Source organism: Sturnira hondurensis, unplaced genomic scaffold (assembly GCF_014824575.4).
Source record: "Sturnira hondurensis isolate 20B ecotype Veracruz unplaced genomic scaffold, ASM1482457v3 Scaffold0001020, whole genome shotgun sequence".
NCBI lineage: Eukaryota > Metazoa > Chordata > Mammalia > Chiroptera > Phyllostomidae > Sturnira > Sturnira hondurensis.
The window spans coordinates 217,317-242,379 of NW_028073651.1; the positions used below are offsets into that span (position 1 = coordinate 217,317).

Below are 25,063 nucleotides of genomic sequence, written 5' to 3' on the forward strand. Positions count from 1 at the left end.
ACGAGAAAGGGGGTGGGTCCTGTGACGTCAGCGAGTCCAAACCTACTGAAAGAAGCTAGGGGTCGGAGGCGCGGAGCCGGGAGGGCCGGGACGGAGATCGGCGCTGGGAGAGAACACAGCGGGAGCCGGCCGGGGAGCCGGGGCCCCTCAGGCACCTGCTCGTTTGCCCAGTCGATTGGCGCACGCAGAGCCACACGCAGGCCCCTGCCCGGCCTCGGTCTCTCCCCGGGCCCCCCATGGCCCGGGCCGCAGCCCTCCCGCCGTCGAGATCGTCTCCGACGCTTTGGTTGCTGCCGTTGCTGCTGCTGCTGCTGCTGCTGCTCGGAAAAGCCGGTGAGCGACCATAGACGCCCCCTTCCCCGCGCGGACCCAACCCTTCCCCAGCTTCTGAGTGGGGGAAGCTTGGGCACCTTTCCCCGCCCCTCCCCCAGTTCGCCGAGCCCCTGTCTCGCGCGCCCTTTTCCTGACTGGCCTCACCGACTCCGACACCACCACCCTCTCCGACCCATTCTCTCTGTGATACTCCGACCCTGACCTCTCAGCATTCCTCTCATCCCCAACACCTTTCTAAATGCCAACTCCCCGACCTGCACGGGACTTCCGTTACCCCCTACCCCTTGCTCAGACTCAGGCGCCTAAAGGGTTAAGCCCGAGGCCTCTAGCCCCCTCCCTACCCCTCGGCGTTCGGTTCATCTGGATCCGGCTTTCCCCCTCCGCTTCCCTCCTCTGGAATGTCTCCCCGCCCTCCCCTCCAGCCGGAGGGTCGCGATGGCGAGGCGAGATCACCCCCCATTTTTTGTTTTCCCAGGGTTGGGCATCTGAGGCCCGGGAGAGTTGAGGGCACGGGGCCAGATGTGGAGGTCCCCGAGAGGGGCAGGGAGCTCGACTTTCGGTCCCTTGGACGGAATAGGATGAGAGTTGGGGAGACCTGTGGGGGGGGCCCTCAGGGAGGGGAAGCCTTTGACTCCTGGGCTTCAGAAAAATCAGGGGCAGGGGGCTCTGTCTCCTGGGGCTCAGGTAGAATGAGGGCTAGGGGCTATGCCTATTGATATTCTGATAGAATTGGGGGCAGGAGCTCAAATTTGTGGGTTTCAGATTAATTGTGAGTAAGGGGCTCTGTCTTCTGGGTCCCAGTTAGAATTGGGGGGGCGGTGCAAGATGCCCTATGTCGTTGGCTTCGAATTTAATCGTGGGGTGTGGGCTGAGATCCTGTCTCTTGGGTTCGAGATGTAATGGAGGGCCAGAGGTTCTGCCTGGAAGCTGGGCGGACTAGGTGATGGAATAAGAGGTCGAGTCCCGAAGGCTGGGACCTTTCCCTTTTCTTTTGAGTCCTTCCCTGGGAAGTCCCTGGGGAAGTTTTTCCGGTTTCACTTCAACGGACCCCGAGCGTCGGCTCGCTCTCCTGGCTCGCGTTTCCGGACTCCAGAGTTTCAGGACCTTTATCTTTCCTCTAGTCGCGCCTTTGTCCTCGGAGCGGTTCGGGAGGTGGAAGCGAGGAGACGCCGCCCTAATCCCCTGCCCCTCCCTCTGCTTAGCCCAGTGGCCCCTTCCAGTCTCCCACCCCAAACCCGGTGGGGGAGGGGCTGGGAGGAAACACGTGAGGCAGGCTGGGGCCCCGCCCCTTTCAGGTGACCCGACTGTTTATCCCCAGCTGAAAGCTCAGGATTCTAGGTTTCGCCAGGGGGTCGTGGGGGAGCCTTGGGTCACCCCTCCGGCCTCATTTTTCCCCAGCGTGTCTCGAGTTTTCTCCCAGCCTTGACCTAGAGCTGGGTACGGTCTTTCCCATTCTCTGCCTCTCCCTTCTGTGTCAGAGATAGGGATGTGATCACTTCTCACCTTTTGGCTAAGATCATGTGCCAAATAGGGGTGTGAGGTCAGGGCCTGCTACCCCTGGAGGAATTCTCAAACTCCCCCTTGCACCAGGCCTCAGGGTGGTGCTTTATCTCGTGGAATGCTGGAGATCGCCCTAAGATACAGGTCTTGCACCTGTCCCCATGTTGCAGGTGAAATGGGCTTGGAAGGGGCAAGCAAGCCGCCCTCCCGGGATCCGCAGCCAGGCCCACCCTGGGAAGCCAGACAGCAGACTTCGGAGCCCTTCTTGGCCCTGCCGTACCCGGTGGGCTCCAGAAAGTGCCTCCAAGCCCCCGTGTTCTCCTTTGTAAAATGGATCCTTTGTAAACAGTCCCTTCCTGGTAGGGCCACTGCCAAGTTCCCACTGATCCCATGGGAACGCTCTTAGCACGTGAGGAGGGGGCCTTCCTCTTCCCTGACCCTCCATCCCTGCACCTTTGCTCTCTGCCATCCCTTCCTCTCTCTCTCTCTCTCTCTCTCTCTCCTTCCTTCCTCTCCCTCCAATCCTCTCCCTCTTTCCCTCACATTCTCTCCCTGTTTTCTTCTCATTTCTCCTTCTCTGCCCCTCATCAGTCTCCATCTCCGGGCTCTTTCTGTCTTCCCTTCTCTCCGCCTCCCTCTCCTTTCCTCCCATCTCTGTTTACCTGCCTCTCGCCGTCCCCTTCCTTCTCCTTGGCCTGCACAAACCAGGGTGCACCGCCTGGGCCTCCTGCTTTTCACTGCCCGTCCGTGTCAGGTCATGGAGGGGGATGGGAGCAGAGGGGACTGCAGGCCTGCTGTCTCTTCTCATTAGGGAAGGGAGACTGGCAAAGGGGGTGATCTGCTCACATACCGGGGAGAGGGGGTGGGGAGAGGGATACGTGGAGAGAGAGAGAGATGCACTGACGAGGGCAGAAGCCAATAGAAGGGAGGTGACAGAAACAGATATAGGATGGGGAAAGAAACCCAGGAATGAAGCCGAGAGATGGGGGAAAGGGCGAGGCAGAAAGACACTGGATGGGACAGAGAAAGGCAGGCGGAAGGGAGCGGTGGAGACCCCAGGATAAAGGCAAAATGGCCTAAGCAGACCGGCTTAGAGGTTCAGAGACCAGTAGGTAGCTAAAAAGGACTCTGTTGGGACTGATGGAGATACTATGACCCCGGGAGGCCAGGGCACAAGTTCCTCAAGGCCAGCAGTGGCGGCGGGGAGGGGGCACAGGGAGTGGTGGACGTGGGAGGGACAGGGAGTTGGGGATGCCAGCCAGCTCCCCCACTCCTGCCTGGGACACTGGTAAATTTTTAATGTCCCTGAGCTACAGAGAAATGAAGCAGGAGGGGGAGGAGGAGAGGGACGCAGTGAGGTGGCTCAGGCAGAGAGAAGGGGTGTGGAGAGACATGGGGAGGCCCAGGCAGCGGGGAGATCACAGCCTCCGAGACAGAGACTGTGAGAGACGTGGACCAGAAAACCCCGAGAGATCAGAGGCCCCGGGAGGTGCTGCAGGGAGCCGCACCCCCTGGGGACCTGGACCCAGAAAGCCCAAGACCACAGATGTCAGCGATACAGCGGCGAGAGCACAGGAACAGTAAGGGATATGGGTGTATCTCCTCGGGCCAGTGAAGATGTTCTGAAGTTCATGGAGCTGACGGATACACAAATCTACGAAAACACTGTAAAAGCCGTTGAAACGGTACGCTATAAACAGGCAGATTGACAGTCAGGAACGTATCTCAATAAAGCTGTTCGAAAGAATAGGAGAGACACAAAGCAGAGACCAGGGCCTCCTGGGAGACACAGGTAAAGAGGGACACAGGCTACGAGAGAGACCCGCCGAGACTGGTGCCCCTGGGAGTTGGAGACGCGGGGGCCAGGTTGGGACCCTAAGAACCAGATGCCGAGACAGACAGGACCTGAGACACAGAAACATTTCGAGCAGCAGGTGAGGGGGTCTGTCTGAGGGGCTCAGCCAGCGAGCGAGGCCCTATAGATTCACCCTTAGAAAGGGGGGACCCCACAGGGGAGGCCCTTGGGGTGTCAAGCCCCTGTGGGGAGGGGAGGCAGGTGCAGAAATCCCACACCTGAGGCAGACAGCCCTACACCCTGACGAATGCTCAGTTCCCAGACTGACTCCCGGATGTCCGCTGTGGGGGTGGGCACTGTGATTAATGCAATTAATTAATTAATGAGGTGGCTGAGGCAGCAGCTGAGGCCAGCGCTCAGAGCACGCCAGCCTTCAAGGGCCTGCTGGAGTCTGGCCTCACCCTGTGGGCGAGGGCGGGTCACGCTGGGCTTTCTAGTTTATAGGTCTTGGCGGGAGGTGAGCCAAGCCCTGAGGGGCCAGCTGGGTAGGAGCCCCGTCTCAGACCCTGAAGGCCAGCCCCCCAGCTCCCTCCTCCTCCAGGGCTCTGTAAGTCACTGTGTCCCCTCTTCTCTCTGCCTTATCTTCCTTCTGTGGATCTCAGGCTCAGCGTCTCTGTCCCCCAAAGTTTTCCCCTGGGCTTTCCATGAGGTACCCCACTCTGCCAGTACAGGAAACCTGCAGGCCGGGGTCACAGGGAAAGGAAGCGTGTCTGGGGACCCAGCTGACACCTCATCAAGCTGTCACCAGTCTAGCCTCCTGAGGGAAGTCGGTGTTCCCATAGCCACTCTCCCCCTCACTGGGGCTGGCCGTGTCCTGGCCAAGGTCAGAGCACTGGCCTCGGCCCAGCAGCATGCTGGACTCGAGGGTCCGCACTCAGGCCAGCCATCCTCCTGGCTTTGTTCCCCTGCCAGCACCCGAACCCCAGAGCACCTGGGCGTCCCTCACCCCGTGTTCCCCTCCGCCCCACAGCCTGTCAGCGTCTGTGTCTTCCCAGCCGTCCCTGCGCCTGTGTGTGTCCCGGTCCAGTTCGTCCTCCATCTCCCTGGCCCAGGTGCCTCTTCTTCCCCTGGGTCCCGACCCCACTCCATCCTGAGGGCTCTTTCTAAAGCACAAACCTAACCCCTGCCTGTAACTCTCTATGGCTCCTCAGTGCCTCAAGAAAAAGGCCCAGCTTGTACTCAGCCTGAGCCAGTGTGATCGATCTAGTGCGCTGTTCATGTCCCATCCTCCTGAGTCGTTCACTCCACACACGTATGGAGCTCCCGTCGAGTGCCAGGCACCGTGCTAGGCTCTGGGGGTGCCCAGGGAAACTGGACACAGAGGACAAAGATCCCTGCCCTCCCCGACCCCCCGGCACCGATTTCCTAGTGTAGAAGAGATGTCAGATGCTTAGAGGGAAAAATAAGGTGTTTTTTATCATTGGGGTGATACAGACCTGGTGGGAGGGAGGGAGCCGTGGCGAAACGTGGGGGGAGGGCTCGCTGGGGTCAGGGAACCGCCCGTGCAGAGACCCGAAGGGGGACTTGCCTGGCTGACGAGTTAGTGAGCAGGTGGAGGCTGCGGCCAGAGCAGGGTGAGCCGAGGGGAGCAGGTGGGCAGTGGGGTCAGAGAGAGGACGAGCACAGACTGCGCAGGGCCTTTGGCCGCTGTGAAGACTTGAGCTTTTTTTTTTTTTTTTCTGAGAGCGAGCCACGTGAGGGCTCGGAGCAGAGAGGAGGCGCTTGATCTGCTGCTGTAGCTTCTAACAGGACCCCTCTGGCTGCTCTTGTGAACAGACTGAGAGGCCACTGCCAGCCTGCGTGGGAGGAATGACTGGGAAGTACCTGGCAGTGGACAGGACCGGGTTGAGCCCAGTGCAGGGGTCAGGTGGGGCCCGCTTGGGGGTGTATTTTGAAGATGGAGCTGACAGGTTTCCTGATGGATTGATTGCCTGTGGGATGAGAGACAGAGGGGACTCGGGGAAAACTCCTGATCCTGAACCTTTTACTGAAGTGGGAATACCTAAAAAATAGACTGTTAATGCCACAGGGACCGAGTCGTCCTGCCCATTCATTCAGAATTAGAAACTGAGCATGGGAAACTTAGAATAGAACCTGATGAGGGAGGGGAAAGTTGTGTGGACCTCAGGGATGGAGTCCTGGGGATGAAAATTACCAAGGAATTTGCCACACAAGTGACTAAAAGTAGTTGGCGATTGTTCTAACCCTCTGAAGCCAAAAGTACTGGGATGCCACTGGCCCCCCAGGTGGGAGGGCAGCCTCCCTTAGAAGAGAGATGGGAGTATCTTGAATCACCAGGACCCAGAGAGGGGTGAGGGGGCTCTGTGCGCCTGGACCTCAGTTTCCACTGGAAAGGACTAGGGCCTCCTCCTCCAGGAAGCCCTCCCAGCCTTCCTCACATGGGTCAGGCCCCTGCTCTGGGTTCTTCCCCCACTCCCACCCACCCCCACCCCCTTCCCTCTTAACAACAGCCTTGGTGGTGGCTTTTTCCAGTATGTGTCTTCCCCACTGCAGTTTCAGCTCCTGAAGGACAGGCACCTGATTTCGCTTGGCACGCCTATGGCACACAGCCTGGCACTCAGTCCACAGTATTTATGGAGCACCTCCTACTTGCCAGGCCCTGGGGTCGCCTGTGGGGATATCGAAGGGAACAGGACAGAAAAAAAAAACCCTTGGTGCTGTGGGAGGGGCTGCCTCTGAGCCCCCGGGCTCTGTGTGTGGAATCTCTGGTTGGATTCACACAGAATGGGAGAGAGTGGCTGGGCAGCACATGCCCCCAGGTCGTGTGGTCTCCCCTTCGCCAAATCCCTGCAGGTTCCACGCCAAGCCTCAGTCTTCACTTCTGAGTCTTTCCATTTACACCTTTCCCCAGGCCTTTTTCCTGACAGTCCACTTCCGTCCAGCTCCTCCTTCCCCTCAGACCCCTTGGTTTAAGCCAAGTCATTGTCCTACCCAGGGGCCTTTCAAAGGCTCCCACTTGCCTCAGGGAGAAAGCCGGGTTCCTTGGTCCCACCCCGCTTTGCTCTCTGGCTCACTGACCTGGGTGTTTTTTCCTGACCGATTGTCCTCCCTTCCTTACCCAGCTAGCAAGGGACACTGCCTTTGGGGGCCAGGTGGGCCAGGGGAAGGACATGGGACAGCTCCACCCAGCTGTCCCCCACCACAGCCCCACGTCCGTTTTTGTGTGCATTGGACATTTAATCTTCTGTGCCGCTCGTTCAGCTCGAAACAGTGCTGCAGGGGCCGAAAGTAAACAAGTGAAAGCCAGCGGCCTCCTGTGCTTGAGTCAGCCGGCCGGCCCTGGGAAGGCTTGGCGGAGAAAATAGTTCTGTGGAGTTGTCACAACGGGCCCTGCAGGGCAGCTAAAATGTCCTCATTTTACAGATGGAGAGACGAGGCCACCCACCCAGAAAGAGGCCCAGAGGGAAGCCCACGGGGGTCTGCTCCAGGGTCTACTCTTTTTATTTATTGATCTTAGAGAAAAGAAGGCAGAGACACCGATTTGTTCTTCCACTCATTTATGCACTCACTGGTTGATTCTTGCATGGGCCCTGACTGGGGATCAAACCCATAACCTAGGTGCATCGGGATGTTGCTCTAACCAACTGAGCTACTCAGTCTGGACCATAGTCCTACAGTCTCCCCGCCCCCAATTTATTTTTAGAGAGAAGGAAAGGGAGGGAGAAAGACAGGGAGAGAAGCACCAATGTGCTGCCTCCTGCGCATACCCAGACCAGAGACCGGGCCCAAAACCCAGGCGTGTGCCCTGACCTGACAAACCAGTGACCTCTCGCTCAGCAAAACGGTGCCCAACCAACTGAACCACCCGGGTTAGGGCCAGAGTCCCACACTCCTGAGACGATAATGTGACCCCTCTGGAAGGGAGCCCCCTCACTGCCCCCCCGTCCCCCAAGGTGGTGCCCTTCGGTTTGAGTCATGCATGTGTGTAGGTATTTCGTGCGATTGTGGGTGGCACAAAATAGGCTTCACCGGTGGCTTCCTTCCAGGAGTCCCTGGGACTGGCCCCACCTGAGAGGCGGCCCTTGGCTGGGCACCCTCTCATTAGGGTCACCTGTTAATGTGCCCTGGGTTCCTGGGTGAGGCCGGAAGCTGGGTCAGAGAGAGCTGGGCAGCAGTTGCCCCTTGAGAACAGGGCGTGTGCCCTTGGCCTTGCCTCGAGGCCGAGTGTCAAGGGCCACTTGTAATTATACTTAGCTGGCTGTGTTTATTTAACAAGCCGCTGGTCTTGTATTTCCTGTGGCCTTGAGGCACAGAGAGGTTAGGTGACCTGCCCAAGATCACACAGCTGTGACCGGGGAAAATTATAACAGTGAGAACTTGTAACACACCTCCCCATTCTTTTACATTGTTTCCGTGAGTGCTGATTCCGACTAATATGTAGCTTGTAGATGAAGAGCGTGTTTGTGTAAGAGTCCTAGTAAACTCGCTTCAAAAGATACAGACTCAGGCCCTCAGGCAGCCCGGCTCTGGGAGATGCGCTGACCTTCAACCGTGGAGGCAGGATGGCATATAATCAGGACGGGAATCCAGGACTTACTAATACTAAACCAGGATGACTAAACCATCAATTGCCTTACTGGAATGGACCGTGCTGGTCTGCATGTGGAGAACTTTTCACCCCCTCCCTCCTTATAGCAACCTCTGCCTGCACTGAGATGTGGAAATAGGCTTTGTGACGTGAGTCCCCCATCTTCCTAGGAGGTGACCGGCTTGGAGGCTTGAGCCCCACCCCACCCCCCATCTTCCAGGTGGCCGACCACTTTCCTCCCCATCAGCACCTGCCTCTCGAGTATTGGCTTTGGTAGAGGTGGGCAGCCGGGCCTGCTTTCCATAACACAGGGAGCGAGTCCCGGAAGAGCCAGATTCAAACTCGGGCAGTCTGAACCTTCAGTGGTCATTCTGGGCTGCCTGGCAGGGCAGAGAAAGATCCCCCACCCCCAGTTTTTATTGAAAGTGAGAAAACAAGAGATACGCTGAGAAATAAAAATAAGCATTGACATAAAAACTTGGATTCAGAGTGTGAGTTCACATCGGCTTCATTCACGATCCTCTGAAAGAGGAACAGAATGTCATCTCCCCAGACAGTGGAATATTATTTGGCCATGAAAAAGGCTCCAAGTACCGACAGACACCACAGCGTGTATGGACCTTGAAAACATTATGTGGAGTGAATGAAGCCAGCCACAGAAGGCCTTATGTTTACATGGAATGTCCAGAATAGAGCCATCTACAGAGAAAGAAAGATTAGTGATGGCAGGGGATGAGAGGAGGGGGGAACAGGGAGTGACTGTCTAATGGGTCCAGCGATTTCTTTGGGGGGTTACAAAAGTGTCCTAAAATAGACTATAGTGCTACATTCATAACTCTTATGAATGTACAAAAAGCCATTGAACTGTACACTTTGAGTGGATGAATGGGAGTTGTATCTCAATAAGCCGAGGTTAATGAAAAGATAGGCTGGGAGCACTGTAGGTTTTATAGAAAAGTGAGGGAACATACTTTACTGTGCAGAAAAAGATGAAGACAACCCTCAGACCTCACAGTTTAAAAAAAATTTGCCCTGGCTGGTGTGGCTCAGTGGATTGAGCACAAGCCTGCAAACCAGCAGGTTGCAAGTTCGATTCCCAGTCAGGGCACATGTCTGGGTTGCAGGCCAGGTCCCTGGTAGGGGGCATGCAACAGGCAACCTCTGGCAGGCCTTTTTGGAATTGAAACTTCAAGAAGGCTCAGGCGTTGTATTCTGGGCCTGTGTGTTCCCCCGGGGCCCCCTCGGTGATGGCCCTCCCTGCCCGGCTGGGAGGTAACTAGGTCCTTCCCCCCCCACCGACATCCCTCTTTTGCTCTCTCCCCAGGAGCTCAGGATGGGCAAGTTCAGATGCCACCTGAGGTGCGGGGCCTGCTGGGGGACACGGTGAAGCTGCCCTGCCACTTGTTGTCACAAGGCCCTAAAGTCAACGTCTCCCAGGTGACGTGGCAGCGCCTGGACTGGACCGGGAAAACCCAGAGCGTGGCCGCCTTCCACCCGTCCCATGGTCTCAGCTTCCCCAGCCCGCAGTTCAGCAGCGAGCGGCTCTCCTTCCTCTCCATGGGGCTGGGACCTGGGGCCCAGCCCAGGCCCGAGATGCAGGATGCCACGCTGGTCCTCCAGGGGCTGAGAGTGGAGGATGAGGGCAACTACTCCTGCGAGTTTGCCATCTTCCCCGAGGGCACCAGTCGTGGGGTGACCTGGCTCCGAACCATAGGTGAGCAGGGCGAGAGGGGCAGGGAGGTGGGAGAACCCCCTTGCGGGTCCATTTCTCTGCTTTCTCCACAGTCTGGCGTCAACTGGCAAATGCTTGCTAAGCACATACCGTGTGCCAGAAGCTGCTCTGCAAGTTTGGGGGGTGCAGCAGGCAACAAGGCATGCAACAAATGTATTTTGAGGACCTACTGTGTGCCAGGCACTATTCTAGGCTTTTAGGGATAAAGCAGTGAGTAAATAAAAATAAGGGGAAAAGGTGAGGCCGGTGGTTACAGGTACTCTGGAGGTTAGAGCAGCGTGGGTTACAGTTTTAGCTCAGGCGGTCCAGTGATAGTTGAACAAGAACTGGAATGAGGTGAGGGACCCCTGCGGGTCTGTCTAAGGGAAGAGAGTTCAGGCGGAGGGAGTAACAAGTGCAACGGGCCTGCGGCAGGGCAGGCCTGGACCAGCTGAGGCAGAGCCAAGAGGTCTCTGTGGCTGGAGATGCGTCAAATGGGGGAAAGTAGGAAGGGACAAGGTCAAGGAGGTGATGGATCGTAGGCAGCCTCGTAGACCACGTGGAAACTCGGGCTCTTGCCCTCAGAGAACAAGAGCTACGGGAAGTTCTGTGCAGAGAACAGCGTGGTCTGATTTGGGTTTTCACGGGCTCCTTGCAGCTGCACATGGGGGGCGAGGACGGAAGCGGGGAGACCTCAGAGGAGGTGACCGCACGAGTCCAGGCAGGAGGCGAGGACGTGTGGACCAAGGTGGAGGCAGTGGGGGTGGGTGGGAAGGACTTCAGAGGTAAAGCCAGAGGATAATCACATTAGTGGACAAAGGAAACACCAGAACATTGTAGTAGCCTTTTTTTTTTTTTTTAGATTTTATTTATTGGTTTTTAGAGAGAGTGGAAGGGAGAAAGAGAGAGAGGGAGAAAAACATCGATGTGTGAGAAAAACATCAGTGGGTTGCCTCTCACATGCCCCTACCCGGGACCTGGCCCAACCCAGGCAGGTGCCCTGACTGGGAATCCAACCAGCGACCCTTTGGTGCGCACACTGGTGTTCCGTCCACTGGGCCACACCAGCCAGGCCCTGAGTGGCCTTCTTTGGATAGAATGGTCAGGGAGAGCCTCTTAGTCAAGTCCTGAAGTACAGGAAAGCCCCCCCATGGGCACGCAGCCATGAGCAGAGGGAACAGCATGTGCAAAAGCTGGGGTGTGAGCATGAGCTTGGCGTGTTCCGGGAACAGAAAGGAGGCTGCGGCGGGGTGGGGGGCATGATGTCCAGGGCTTGAGTGACCCTCAGCAAGGCAGGGAAACCAACAGGGCCAGGCTGCATGGGCCTGCGAGGCTCTATCCAGAGCCATCGGAGCACCACAAGAACACCCTGGTCAGAGGGTTAAAATTATTAAAAGACAAAACTGGGGGGAGGGCATTAACGGGGAAGATAAAGGGAGGTGGAAGCTGGGAGGCCAGACAGAGAAGGCATGGGCTTGGAAGAGGCAGCAGCAGTACAGGGGTGGAGAGAAGTGGGTGGAAGACAGGCTGCTTTCAGGAGAGAGTAGGAGAGAGTAGGCACTGAGGGAGGAGGTCGGGAGGGACTCCCGGCCTCTGGCTCCAGCTCGAGGGTGACCGGCACCACTGCTCCGTTGGATGGGGCAGACTCGGGGAAGGCATTTCTTCAAAGGATGCTGTTTCTAACTAAATCTTGGCATTCCCCTGGAAATCCCACTTCTCCTCCGTGACTTTCCAGAAGCCAGATCACTCCGGACACCTTACTTTCCCCCTCTCAGCCCCAGAGAGTTTGAGGGGTCGTTCTGGGTAAACATGTCTCTTCTGAAGGAGCTGAAACTGCAAGTGGTTTTGCCTAAGTCAGTGCCCAGCTCTTCTCCCCCGACCCTTGGCGGAGGTCTCCTGTGCAGTCATTTGTTCTGTTCGAGACCTCGGGGACCGCAGGAGCATGGGGCAGCCAAACCTGCTTTCTTGGGCAGAGCCGGTATAAGCGAGCGCCACTATTGAGCAAGAGGGCGGGGTCAGGAAAGTTCCTTTGAGGAAGCGAGGCTGGGGTCTGGGGAAGGAAGGAGAGCAGGCCAAGGAGAAGGGAGGCCAGAGCGTGTCAGTGTCAGGTGTGAGGCGGCCAGGGTCCCACGGTGGGTTGGGGGGGGTGTGGCCCGTGGCGTTTCTGGAGCCGGCAGAGGACAGATGGGAGGGGGAGGGGCACCAGGGGAAGAAGTAGGGAGGCCCATCCGAGGCTGTGGTGGTTGGGGAGGCAGAAGGAGAGGAGGGCTATACGACGTTAGGAAGCTCAGGAGACACCCCGATGGAGAGGTCCAGAAGGAACTAGAGATGAAGAACTCGGGACAGTCTGACTGTGGACCCATCGGTAACTGGGTTCGCACTGTTCCTCATGGAGGTTTGTATTCCTCCTGGTATTTTCCATGTTTCCTTTTTTTAAAGTTTATTTGAGAGAGAGAGAAACATCAATTTGTTGAACCACTTATTTATGCATTCACTGGTTGATTTTTTGAAAAAGTAATTCATTTATTTTTAGAGAGGAGAAGGGAGGGAGAAAAAGGGGGAGAGAAACATCAGTGTGTGGTTGCCTCTCACACGCCCCCTACTGGGGACCTGGCTCACCACCTAGGCATGTGTCCTGCCTGGGAATTGAACTGGCGACCCTTTGGTTTGCAGGCCGGCAATCAGTCCACTGAGCCACACTCACCAGGGCTCACTGGTTGATTTTTCATGCGTCCTGCCCGAGGATCGAACCTGCAACCTTGGCGTATTGGGACAATGCTCTAACCAACTGAGCTACCCGGCCAGGGCATATGTTTCCATGTTTTCTGAGAGGATGGTTGAAGGGGCTAAAAACTGACGAGCTGCGGTTTGTTCGTTGCCCTTCTCTCATTTCTGCCGCCACAGTCTGATGGCCATTACAGGGAAAGAGTTAGCCCCTCTACGCGGATCTCTGAACCCCGTTATTTTACTTTGGCTTTTTAACTCCCAGCCTCTTCCAGGCTTTTGGACACTGCTCTACAATATAATGGCTGACACTTAGAACAGTGACTGCCAGGCACTGTTCAGTTTATTTGGATCTCTCTCTAGTCCCTACAACAATTCTGTGGAGTGGGTACTTTTATTGTCCCCCCTTTACACAAGGGGAAACTGAGGCCCAGAGTTGGGAGAGTCCTTGCCTTGAGCTGGGCAACTGCTAACTAAGCAGCAGCTGGGGTTTGGCCCCAGGCACTGGGGGCTCTGCCGCTGATGGGTTTGTTGATCGTCCGCAGGTGAGGCGTGACCACCCCCTGTCTTTTCCCCCCAGTCCAGCCCCAGAACCAGGCGGATGCACAGGAGGTCACCGTCGGCTCTGAGCCTGTGCCCGTGGCCCGCTGCGTCTCCTCAGGGGGCCGCCCACCTGCCCGGATCTCCTGGTTCTCGCCCCTGAACGGAGAGGCCAGGGAGACTGAGGTGCCCGGGCCTGTGTTCGGCACAGTCACGGTCACCAGCCGCTACACTTTGGTGCCCTCGAGCCAAGCAGATGGTGTCAAGGTCACCTGCAAAGTGGAGCATGAGACCTTCAAGGAGCCAGACCTACTGCTGGTGACGCTCTCTGTGCGCTGTGAGTGCCTCGGGATGTGGCCTTGCCCTCGCCCTGTCTGCACTGTCCCCAAGGGCTGTCTGCCTTGGCTCTGGCCAGACTCCGCCCCCCGCCCCTTGTCCACACTTCTGCACCAGCCCCGGGCAGCACTGAACACTTTCCCCAGCAATAGCTTCTCCGCCTCCCTCACCAACTGCATCGACTCCTCAGCCTGCCCAGCCCACAGTGGCTACACATGCCCCCAACCCGCACTGTATATTCACTCTCCTGCAGTCTCCACACCAACTCCTGCCCCCCAAAGTGATTCCTGTGGGCCCCACTGGGCCCACTCAACACTGCCCACTGCCAGTGTGGTCTATGCCAGCTCTTCCGAACGTGGTGCACGCGGACACCCCCAGCACTACCCTGGCACTCTTCCCACGGGCCCTACCCACCAAGTGACTTCACCATCAGCCACCCTCCAGACTCACCCCAGACCCTGGCACTTTAAAAAGATTATCTCTTTATTTATTTTTTAGGGAGAGGGGAAGGGGGGGAGAGAGATGCCAGTGTGCGCAAGAGAGATATCATTCTGTTGCCTCTTGTCCACCCCCAACAGGGGACCTGGTCCGCAGCGCAGGCATGTGCCCTGACTAGGAATTGAACCGGCGATCTTTTGGTTGGCAGGCTCGATCCACTGAGCCACACCAGCCAGGGCCATACCCAGCATTTTTCACATTGCTCCCCGGGCAGTGCCTTCCGTTAGTTAAACCAAGGTTTAATTAGACTTTCTTATCTGCTCAGGGCGTGTTGGAAATAACACACGCTATCTCCAGTGGCTCCCTCCGGTGCTGCCTGCACTGAGAAAAATAAACTTTCTCCGAGCCATCCAAGAGTGTGTGAACAGAGTCTGTGCCGGCCTCGGCAGAGGACACAACCTAGACAGATTTACCCCCGACAGTTTCCGAGGGTTCCCCTCCTGCCAGCCCATCCCATTTTTGTAGGATTCCACCTACCTGCTCACCTCTCAGCTCTTTGGGATCCTCCCATCTCTGAGCCAGTCCCCCCATTTCCTCCAGACCCCCCCGAGGTCTCCATCTCTGGCTATGATGACAACTGGTACCTTGGCCGCAGTGAAGCCACCCTGAACTGTGACGTCCACAGCAACCCAGAGCCCACAGGCTATGTCTGGAGCACGTGAGTCCTGGGTGGACCCGAACTCGGGGTCTGAGGGAGGGGGGCTGGGGGCCTCAACCATGGGTCCGCCCAAAGGGAGGTCGCTGGCAGTTTGGGGTCTCAACTCAGGAAGCAAGTTGTGGGTTCCTGGAGCTAGGCTCCTGAGGGCTGCGTCATCGGGGACCAGGCCAGTCGCCTCTGTGGTCCCTGCTGTCCCCCTCATGTGACCTGTGCATCCTCTAGGACTTCAGGTGACTTACCAGCCTCAGCAAAAGGCCAGGGCTCCCAGCTGATCGTCTACTCGGTGGACAGACTGGTCAACACCACCTTCGTCTGCACCGCCAGCAACGCCCTGGGCACAGGCCGTGCCGAGCAGGTGGTCCTTGTCCGAGGTGAGCCCGTGTTGAGGGGGGCACGTGGCAGCCAGGCTTGTTCCCCAGGTGTTCTTCTCCTTTGGTTCCAGGGCTGCGCTGGGGGAGGCTGTGCGCCGGCTGGGGGAGGGACCCAGACCCGCCTCGAGGACAGGAGAGCAGGGCAGTGTGGCTTTTCTCTCTTGCCCCCAGGTGCAATCTGGATTGGGGTGACAGGGTAGGTGTTGGCAGGGGAGTTTAGGAGCTTGAGGTGTGTGCTGGGAGCTTCCCGGAAGGTAGGGCCCTAGGAGGGTCTTTGGGAAGAGAGGCAGGGATGCTGCCCCAGGGTCCAGCCAGGGAGACGCACCCACAGAACCACATGACTGATGCAGAGAGATCCATGAGGGTTGGTCAGAAACGAGCAGTGCACACGAGTTTGTCAGGGAATGCTGGCCATCACCGCCTCTCACTGCACATTGGAACACTTGTGTTTTGGAGCTGGCAGCTGGGAAATGGTGACTCATGGTGGAAGGGGTCCGTGGGCAGGAAGTTCTCTGAGTCTCCTCGACACGAACTCAGACGCAGCGCCCAGAGCGCAGAGCCGGAGAGGGAAAGGGCGAAGGCACACTGAGCCGGCCCACAGGCTGCTGGGGGTGGGGGCAAGATCACAAGTGGAGACCCATGCACCCAGAGGGAGGCAGGGATGTTACGGGGCCGGGCGCCCTGAGACTCAGACACCCCCTGGCCCTGTGGCTGGGAGCGGAGTCCCCTTCCTGTCAGCGGCGTGGCCGGCAGGACCTGCACCTGCAGGTAACAGGGCCTCCCTGTGCTTCGAGGTGTGTTGGAGTCAAAACAGACTCATTTGTGGTGCAACCCACACACTGTCACCGCAGCACACACCCCGAGAGGGCAGGGCCACCAGCCAAGACGGTGAACAAAGACAGATAACACCCAGCCAGAGCCGGGGAGTCTGGAAAACACCCGCCCTGCGTGACTGTCTGTGACACACCTGTGCAAACACAACACACAGACCGGGCGGGGCCTGGCCCCCTCAGAAGCACAACCACAGACGACCACAGACGACCGCAGGCACAGGTGTATAGACCTGGAGACGGATGGAAGCAGACCCCCTTCCTGATACAGTCTTACACTGCACACACCTAGAAAAGACACCCAGGTGACCACCGGCACCTCTTCAGGAAGGCAGGCACTCGCCAGGGGGATGCGATGGGCATACTCAGAAACACTGTCACAGACGACACACTGGGAGAAACAGCCAGCCCGCCCTCAGCATGTTGTCACCTTGGGTCCACAGACACACCTGACGGGGCACACCCGATCATCAGACGCACAGTCGGGGGGAAGGACCGCGAGACTCAGCGGTCCCATCTCCACTCCCACAGATGCTGAGAAACTCCACCACAGGCCTGGGTACACACCCTCAGAAACTCCCCCAGAAACCCTGTTACCGAGATTCTCTTTCCACAAATAGTCATCCGACAACTATTTGTGGACATTTCCTCTCGGCCGGACTTTCTCCTTAACACAGAGAACACTGGTGGATGAGACACAGTCCCTGCCCTCGAAGGCACACCCCGAAAGCTCGGCCCCACCCGCCCAGCAAGGCACCCGACTGGAAATACATCCCGAAGCTCTAACCCAGAGACAGAACTGAGAAACGGGTCCCAACCCACACCGGGTCGGCAGGCACCTCCAAGGGCTGCCACCTGCTGAACACAGTCACTCACTCTCGAGGGCCATCAGAGGAATAGGGAGCCACAAAAACATGTCCCCCCTCAAAAATGCGCGCACAGAAATGCCAAGGTTGTCCACCACCACGATCACACCAGGTCCAGAGTTCAGCCCCGTGCCGGTATTCACCCAGTGAAACAATCAGGCCTGGGGCAGGCGGGCGGGGGGAGGATGACGACAATAATGGCTGACGTCACTTCAGGGAGACTTCAGAGAACTCTCAACCCACAGACACTCACCAGCTGTCTCAAACCACCACCCCCAGAAACGGGCAAACAGTTCCACCCTGAGTGTGAAAGCTGGTTTCTAGATGCTGTGGACGAAGTCCGCTTCACACCCCCACCTAGTGTCTGGGGGAGGCACATAGTTCCCCTCAAAGAGGCTCACAAAGTATTGTTTACCATTCATACTTAAGGCTTTTCTACTATTTTTTACTGCCGCCTGTGAGTCACTAAACTGACTTGACAGCCTACTGGCTGGGGAGCCCCGTATGGAAGACACCCAGAAACAGATGCCCTCAGGACAGAGGGTGGCCCCCTCGGTGTGCAGAGGTGGAGGGTGGAGGGAGGGTCTGGTGTAACTGGACCCTCCTAGTCTCTCCCCTGCGCCCCCTGCTGGGTGCAGGGGGTGGGGAAGGGGCAGGTGTGAGAGGTTCCCAGCCCTGCAAGTCTGTCCTGGGCGTGGCCCCTGCCCTGCCCTGCCCCCGCCCCCCATGCTTGCTTTCTCCCTCCCTCCCTCCATCACCTCCCTCCTCAGCCCTCCCCAGCTTCCTTCTCACTCCCCCCCATCTTTCCCTTACTGTTCAGCCACTGCAGGGAGCACTAGAGGGTTAAGGGATAATAGTCTTCTTGCTAAGCCCCATTTTCCACAATGGGGCCAGGTGGCCTGGTCAAGAACCACCACGCTGCCCAGACCAGGTGCTCCCGGCGCCAAGGGGGACAGTTCTCTGGAGGCCCCTCCCGCTCCGAGTCCTTCCCTCAAGGACGGAGAGCTTTGGGGCCAGACAGCCTCAGGCTGAATCCACCTCTCTTCCTGGCTGGATCTGCCCTGAGATTTCATGACCCTGACCTCAGCTCATCCATCTTCAAGGGGTCGCAAACTCACACACCTCCTGGGTCCCAGCATGCCACCTGGTGGCCGGGTATGGCACCCAGTTCCCTTCCCGGCCACCAGCCTTGGCTCAGGATTGCCCATCACCAGGTGGGGGACAGGAGACCTTGCCAGATCTGATTTTTCTCCTGCTAAAGTGAAATCTGGGCTTTTTGGTGAAATCACCTGGTGTTTGCACTGTTGGCTGGCAAGTTTAGTAACACGGGGCAGGTGAAAGGGGGCACCTGGGGGCCTTCAATGGGCAGCCCCTGGGGGTACAAAGCCTGCAGTGGAGTGAGTGGGTTCGCCCCGCCTTCCCCCTCCACTTTGCCAGCCTTCTCCCTGGTTCCTGTCACTGCCTCCTCAGCGTCCCCCAAGATGTATCCTCTTGACCACGTGTCTCCCTTTCTCTCTCTCTCACCCTCCTTCTCTCTCCTCAGACACCCCCCGGGCCTCTCCCCGAGACGAGGGTCCCATGGTGTGGGGGGCCGTGGGGGGGGCACTACTGGTGCTGCTGCTTCTGGCTGGGGGGTCCTTGGCCTTCATCCTGCTGAGGATGAGGAGGAGGAAGAGCCCTGGAGGAGGCGGCGCGGGAGGAACAGCAGAAGGACGAGACGGCGGCCGAGGGTCCTACAATCCGAAAGCCCAAGTGTTTGAGAATGGGGGCCCCGTCTTCTGGACCACAACCCCTGGTCCCCTGAGGCCGGACGGCAAGGACATGGAAGAGGGCTACGAGGAAGAGGAGGAGAAGGCAGAGAAAGGCCTCATGTTGCCTCCGTCCCCGGCACTCGAGGACGACATGGAGTCCCAGCTGGACGGCTCCCTCATCTCCCGACGGGCGGTTTATGTGTGACCCCTGAGACAGACAGACAGACAGAGACAGAGCCCGCCAGTGCCAGCCGAGGGCTCCAGACTGGTTGGACTCGTTTGTCCGGGTGACACTGGAGCTCAGATGCTACCTCCCGCTTTCCTGGGACGCAGAGGGAGGTGGAATATCACACACTGGACTTATGTCTGCAGGGCCGTGCGGGGGAGGGGCAGAGGGGCCCGCAGAGGAGCCCCCCTCCCTGCCAGACTTGTGTCTGGCTCTGGTCTGCCCCAGCCCCTGCCTTGTGACACTCAGGAGTTAATAAAGGCCTTGCAGGAAAACATCGGGGGTGTCTTGTGATAGATACACTGGACCCCTCCTTGTGGGGTAGGGGAACTCGGCTGGGCTCAGAAGTTCCAGTCTGCCTCCCGGGAGCAGTGGCCAGGCCAGGACCATGGAGGGCGGGCAGGCTGCCCCCCTGGCATTTTCTGCTCCAAGGTGCAGGGCAGGCGGGGCTACTGAGAAAACAGGAAAGTCCCACCCCTCCAACTGGCCTTTCCCAGCCTCCTTCCTCTTTTTCCCTGGGGGCCCAGCTAGAGGGGATGTCAATGATTCAAAGGGAGGGGCTGCAGTGCTGTACCCCTAACCTAAAGCCCCCAACCCCAGGCTGGGGACTGAGGTGGGGGAGTGGGGGGGACAGGGGTAAATCCCAGTTACTTCAGCTTCCGCCCACCCCCCTCATTCCCCACCCACCAAGGCAGCACGGTGGCCTTTGTCTCTGCTGCCGAGGCTGGCACACAGCTCCGTAGGCTGAGCTCCATTGCTCAGTCTGGGGCAGGTCACTGCTGGTGAGTTCATATCTACCGATTTTGATTTGCACCCAGCTGCTGGGGACACAGCAGGAACTAGGGCAGGCGTACCCCTGCCCGCCGCACCCCCCCCCCCGCCCGGCCCCGGGGCAGGCAGTCAGTAAGGACGAGGAGAGGAACAGTAATTTTAGGGTGGCCCGGATGGACTGAGCCGTAATTGCTCTGCTGTTCTCCCACGCTCAAATCCTCCCGAGAAGGCCGGGCCGCGGAACAGGAAGTGTGGATGGAAATCAGGACAGGGCAGGGATGCAGACGCGGTTCCTCTGGGGGCCTTTATCCCCTCATCCACAAAGTGGGCTTCCTGGACCCGCGAGGGGGAAGCCTGTGGACGGGCATTTCGCTCACAACACTTCCTCTGGTTGTTTACTGTCTGCACCGCCCCCTCCTATCCCCCCGCCCCTCCTGACCCATCTAGCAGAGCAAACCTGCCCTTGGAGCTCACAGCCTAGTGTGGAAACTGGCAAGGATGGAGGTAATTGCTCCAATAACAACTTTAGAGAGTGCAGAGTGCTACATAGGAGAAGCCCAGGGGGACATGAGCCTCTCTCAGGCCATTTCCCGTCTGGTTGGAGGAGCACCGACCCTCTGCCCAGGGTGACTCCCCTGTAACGAATGATGGGTTACAATCCTGATCCCAGAACCCCGCCCCCACCCCACCACTTCCCTTCCCTCGCCTCCCTGCGCATCCCCTCATCCCTCCGCTCCTCGCTGCTCCTTAAAAACCCCACAAAGCTTCCTCCTCAGGGCCTTCGTGCTGGCTGTCGTCTCTCTGCCGGGCTGCTCTCGTGTTCTCCTGGCTCACCCCATACAGCTCCTTCAGGCTGTTGCTCAAATGTCACCTTGCAGTAAGGCTCTCTGCCGCCTCGGTCACTTCCCATCACCTGGTGTGTTAGCACTCGTCGTTTCTGTCCTGTTGGTCTCCCTGCCCAACTAGAACCTAGTTCCTTGGGGACTTTTGTATCTTTGTTGTTCACCACTCTGTCCCATAAAAAGTGCTCAGTAAGGATTAGTTGCATGAAAGAAGGTCTGCCCCTTGCCTTTGAAGCAGGCAGCTGGGTGGTGACTTGGGGAGGCCAGCTGGGAGTAAGGGGCTGTGGCTTCCTCGTGGAGAAAGCCACAGCCCCTTACACTGTCCCTCTTCTTGCAGAGTCCCCCAACACAGCAGGTGCAGGGGCCACGGGCGGTATCATCGGGGGCATCATCGCTGCCATCATTGCTATGGCTGTGACCGCCACAGCCATCCTCATCTGCCGGCAGCAGCGGAAGGAACAGAGGTTGCGGGCAGCGGAGGAGGAGGAGGAAGAGTGAGTGAGGCGGGAGGGGTCCCAGATCTGGGGAGCCCGGGCTGGGGGTGAAGGCGGAAGAAAATCATCTGTAATGGCTATGTGAAACGGAGACACTCAAAATAACTATGACTTATACAGGGTGAAGAGGGAAGAGTTTTGGGCTCCTAAAGCATGGGTATGACAGCCCTGCTCTGTGGAGTCATCAGAGCCCAGGCTCCCGCTATCTTGTTGCTCCACCTTTCCTCACATTTCAAGATGGCTCCCCACTCTTCTCTCATTATCTGTGTACTTAACTACCAGGCATGGCTATCCTGGCCTCAAAGCCCTCATGCCTGCCATTGGGAAAAAGAAAATAGGATACTCAGCTGCCCTATAAGGGAACCCATCATTTCTCATTTCCATTGGCCAGAACTTGTCACATGGCTGTCCACAGCAGCAGGGGAAGCTGGGAAATGTAGTCTTTATTCTGGGTGGCCACGTACCCAGTAAAATCTTTCTTAGTATTGGACAGGAGGAGCCTGAATATTAGGGAAAACTAGCTACACTTCTCTGTTTATAGCACCTCTTATGTGCCAGGCTTGGTGAGATGTATTTTATATATGTAACCTCAACACAGCCTCTCATCTATTCATCAATTCAACAAGTATTCGGTAAGGATCCACTCAACCTTGGCTGGTGTGGCTCAGTGGATTTGGCACTGGACTGTGAAGCACAGGGTCACTGGTCCGATTCCCAGTCAGGGCACCAGTTCGATCCCCAGCCTGGGTTGCAGGCCAGGTTCCCCAGTGCAGGGAAAGCAAGAAGCAACCACACATTGATGTTTCTCTCCGTCTTTCTCCCTCCCTGCCCCTCTGTCTAAAAATAAATAAAATCTTAAAAAAAAAAAGAAAGTACCCACTCAGAGCCAGGCCCTGAAGGTTAGGAATGCAATGATGAGACAAGCATGTAAAACGTGTCCACACACATAAACATGGAAACATAAATTCTTTCTGTTTTAAGATTTTACTTATTTATTTTTAGAGGCGGGGAAGAGAGGGAGAGAAATAATCGGAGTGTGGTTGCCTCTCACGTGGTCCCTACTAGGGGGCCAACCTGGCCCACAACCTAGACATGTGACCTGACTGGGAAGTGAACCAGTGACCTTTTGGTTCACAGCCCACGCTCAATCCACACTGAGCCACACCTGCCAGGGCCATTCATTCATTCCTTTAGCATTTACTGAATTCTTTGTAGTGGGTCCTGGGAACACCTCATTGAACAAAGACCTCATTTTCTCCCTCACATGGCCCACAGTTGGGTGCAGTCACTGACTGACATCAGAAACGACATTGCAGCTACAAGCTCAGTTGCCTACCTGAGAGGGAGGCATCCTGTTAGTTGTGATCCCGTGATCCCGTAACAGGAGACCCTGATCTTCCTGGAGAGTCAGGGAGGCTTCCTGGAAGAAGAAGAAGGTTCAGGGGATAAGTCGGAGTTAGCCAGGCGAGCGCACGGGCGGTGGTGGAAGGGGTATCAGGCCGAGAGAAGAGCCTGTGCACTGGCCCCAGGGGCTGAGCCGCCGCTTGACCTACTTCCCACCCCACAGCCTGGAGGGGCCTCCCTCGTACAAGCCGCCCACGCCAAAGACAAAGCTGGAGGAGCCGGAGATGGTAAGCACTTTGTGTGGAGCCCGGGCCGCCCCCACCTCCATGCCCACCTTTCCCCAGTAAGGCCAGGGCTGGGAGGAGGGGGCCGTGGGAGGGGCCGATGGTCCAAGAGTCCTGACCTGCCCTGCCCCCTCCCACTACAGCCCTCCCAGCTCTTCACTCTCGGGCCTTCGGAGCACAGCCCACTCAAGACCCCCTACTTTGATGCTGGCATCTCCATCACTGAGCAGATGGGAACTCGGGTGAGGAGGAGGCTGGGCTCAAGGGCTCAGTTGAAGGGCCCGGGATCAGTCCCTGACATGAGAGATCAAGGACCAAAGGTCACAACTCAAGTTCGGAGCTCTGTCTCTGGCCAGAGATTAGGGCATTGAGATGTCTTTAGAATTCAGTGGGGAAGGTCATGACTGAAAGACCCAAGGGCATGATGTTGGAGTGTAAAGTCAGTCAATGAAGATTAGTTGAACATCCACATTGGCTAGACACTGGAGGACAAGCCAATCACTTCCCTCAGCAGTCCACTGGAGGTCAGGGGTCAGATATGGAGGTTGTGACAAGTCGAGGGTTCAGGGGCTATTTCAGGTTTAAGGTTAAGTAGTTGAGATCAGGACTGAAGACAAAGGTTCATGGGGAAAGGCTTGGGAATCAAAAGACCAAATAGAAACCCAGGACGGACAGGGGGAGAATCCATGCTCTGGGCTTTGACTTAGGGACAAGCCATGATTGTCCCAGCGCATTGCTGACCCAGGTAACAAGGGGTTAGATTGGGTCTGGTTATCATGGGCAGATGGTCAGGATTTTAGAGTTGGGGCGGGGGGCAGGTTGGCATTCTGGGTCATGTTCAGGAGGTGACCTTGGGCTCCTATTCCCGCCCCGCTCCCAGGACATGCCTCGGTACCATGAGCTGCCCACCTTGGAAGAGCGACCGGGGCCCCTGCTCTTGGGGGCCACAAGCCTGGGGTCCCCCCTCCTGGTGCCTCCAGGGCTGCCTGTTGTGAAGAGAATGTCCTTGGACCTAGAAGATGGGGATGATGAAGAGGAAAACTACCTGGACAAGGTCAACCCCATCTACGATGCCCTGTCCTACTCTAGCACCTCTGATTCCTACCAGGGCAAAGGCTTTGTCATGTCCCGGGCCATGTATGTGTGAGCTGCCCTGGCCCTGGCCTCTCACCTCTCTGCTCCCTCAACTTGCTGCCAGAGATCTAGAGCCCCCTGACCTCTGACCCAGCCAGCCACAGGCGTGTCATCTGTGACTTCTACCTTGGTTGGCTCCACTATGACCTCTGACCCATGATCTCAGACCCAGAGAAACTGGCCATGACAGTGGAAACCTGGCAACCTTATCTCATGAGTTAGAACAGTAGGGTATGTGGCTGTCTGACCTCTGACTCAAGCACTCCTAAGACCTTGACCTTAGTTCATACCTCTCATATCCCCCAAATCTCCAGTCTCCTCCCAAATTCCAAAGACCCCGGCCTCTGATTTGTCCTCAGGCATTAAACTCCCAACAGCTCTGCTGGCTGGATGTTGGGGGCAGGCACCCTGCTGCTCAGACCTGAGCCCTCCAGGCAGCAGAGCCCCACTCGCCCGCTACCCACCTGTTCCCCAAAGATGAGAGGGAAGGGATTCCCCCTCTCCCTCCTGCAGGCAGGAGTCTCAGGGTCCAGACCTTTCGTTGAGTCCCTGCTTCCCCATTTCCTGATTTCAGGGAATTCAGCCCCAGTCCAGGACTAGAATGGGTGAGCATCACGCAGTGTGCACCTTGCTAGCTCCGGCCTTGAGAGGATTTCTTGTTACTTTGAAGACAACTAAGTCCTTTTACTGCTGCTCAGTGGGATGGGACCCAAACATCTCCCGGGGAGGTGCAGGGGGGTGCAGATGGAGGATCTGATAGTTTTGTAATATAGAATTACCTACAAAATACAAATTTATACTTTGACCAGTTCTCAACTTGGGTTTTCTGTGGGGTGTGCAGGGGAGGAGGCTGGGACATGATGGGTAATGAACACGGATGGGGCACAGGGCTTAAGGCAGTCAGTAGACCAGAAGTCAAGATGGGTTACAGGCAAAACCAAAAGAGCCAAAGACATGAAAAAAAATTAAGTGAGGGGGTAATGAGCAAAGTGCATAAACCAAAAACATAATGATGAGTGATGGAGAGGGGGGGTGAATCCCGCCATGGTAGTGAACAAAAAGGAAACAGTGCAACAGCAGTCTAACGGGTAATGGGCAGAAGCAAACAACAAACACATGGTAGTAATTAGGTACAAGGGGTTCAGGCTTAATGCATAGGTGGCAAGAATAGGCCAAAGGCAAAATTATGAATAATGTAATAGCACAGGACATGATGGGTAATAGATCTGGATGAAGGAGCCAGAGGCAGAGATGGATAATCAAGAAATAGGGGCTGTAGGCATGCTGGATAATAGACTCAAACATAGTTAATTGAAGGGCTAGAAGAACAACGAAAGTGAACAGGTACAACAGAAATGGGCAGAAGGTAGTATAGGCCAGGGGGCCGCGGACCACTAGCGGTCTGTGTCCTGTTAGGAACCGGGTCGCACAGCAGGGGGTGAGCGG

At 57.1% G+C, this 25,063-nt stretch overlaps 1 protein-coding gene across 3 annotated transcripts; it reads left to right on the top strand.

The window, feature by feature from the left end:
* NECTIN2 (nectin cell adhesion molecule 2) lies at window positions 1–24,082 on the top strand. Of its 3 annotated transcripts, XM_037058187.1 has the most exons (10): window positions 1–333; window positions 9,562–9,951; window positions 13,253–13,549; window positions 14,587–14,704; window positions 14,927–15,075; window positions 20,699–20,855; window positions 20,985–20,990; window positions 22,423–22,486; window positions 22,627–22,725; window positions 23,364–24,082. In XM_037058187.1, exons 1-10 carry the CDS (start codon window positions 237–239, stop codon window positions 23,628–23,630), a joined length of 1,644 nt encoding a protein of 547 aa, XP_036914082.1. In that variant the 5' UTR covers window positions 1–236; the 3' UTR covers window positions 23,631–24,082. The 3 variants fall into 3 exon arrangements, with proteins under 3 accessions (XP_036914082.1, XP_036914092.1, XP_036914095.1); XM_037058197.1 differs by lacking the exon at window positions 20,985–20,990; XM_037058200.1 differs by lacking the exons at window positions 20,699–20,855; window positions 20,985–20,990; window positions 22,423–22,486; window positions 22,627–22,725; window positions 23,364–24,082 and adding an exon at window positions 18,315–19,025 and having other exon boundaries at window positions 3–333.
* The last annotated feature ends 981 nt before the right edge of the window (window positions 24,083–25,063 follow it).

Bases quoted from the DNA above. Each gene is read 5' to 3' on its own strand.
- NECTIN2 (XM_037058187.1), top strand. From the start codon at position 237: ATGGCCCGGGCCGCAGCCCTCCCGCCGTCGAGATCGTCTCCGACGCTT. The intron at 14,705-14,926 runs GTGAGTCCTGGG...TGCATCCTCTAG, and splicing joins ACAGGCTATGTCTGGAGCAC to GACTTCAGGTGACTTACCAG. The intron at 22,726-23,363 runs GTGAGGAGGAGG...CCCCGCTCCCAG, and splicing joins CTGAGCAGATGGGAACTCGG to GACATGCCTCGGTACCATGA.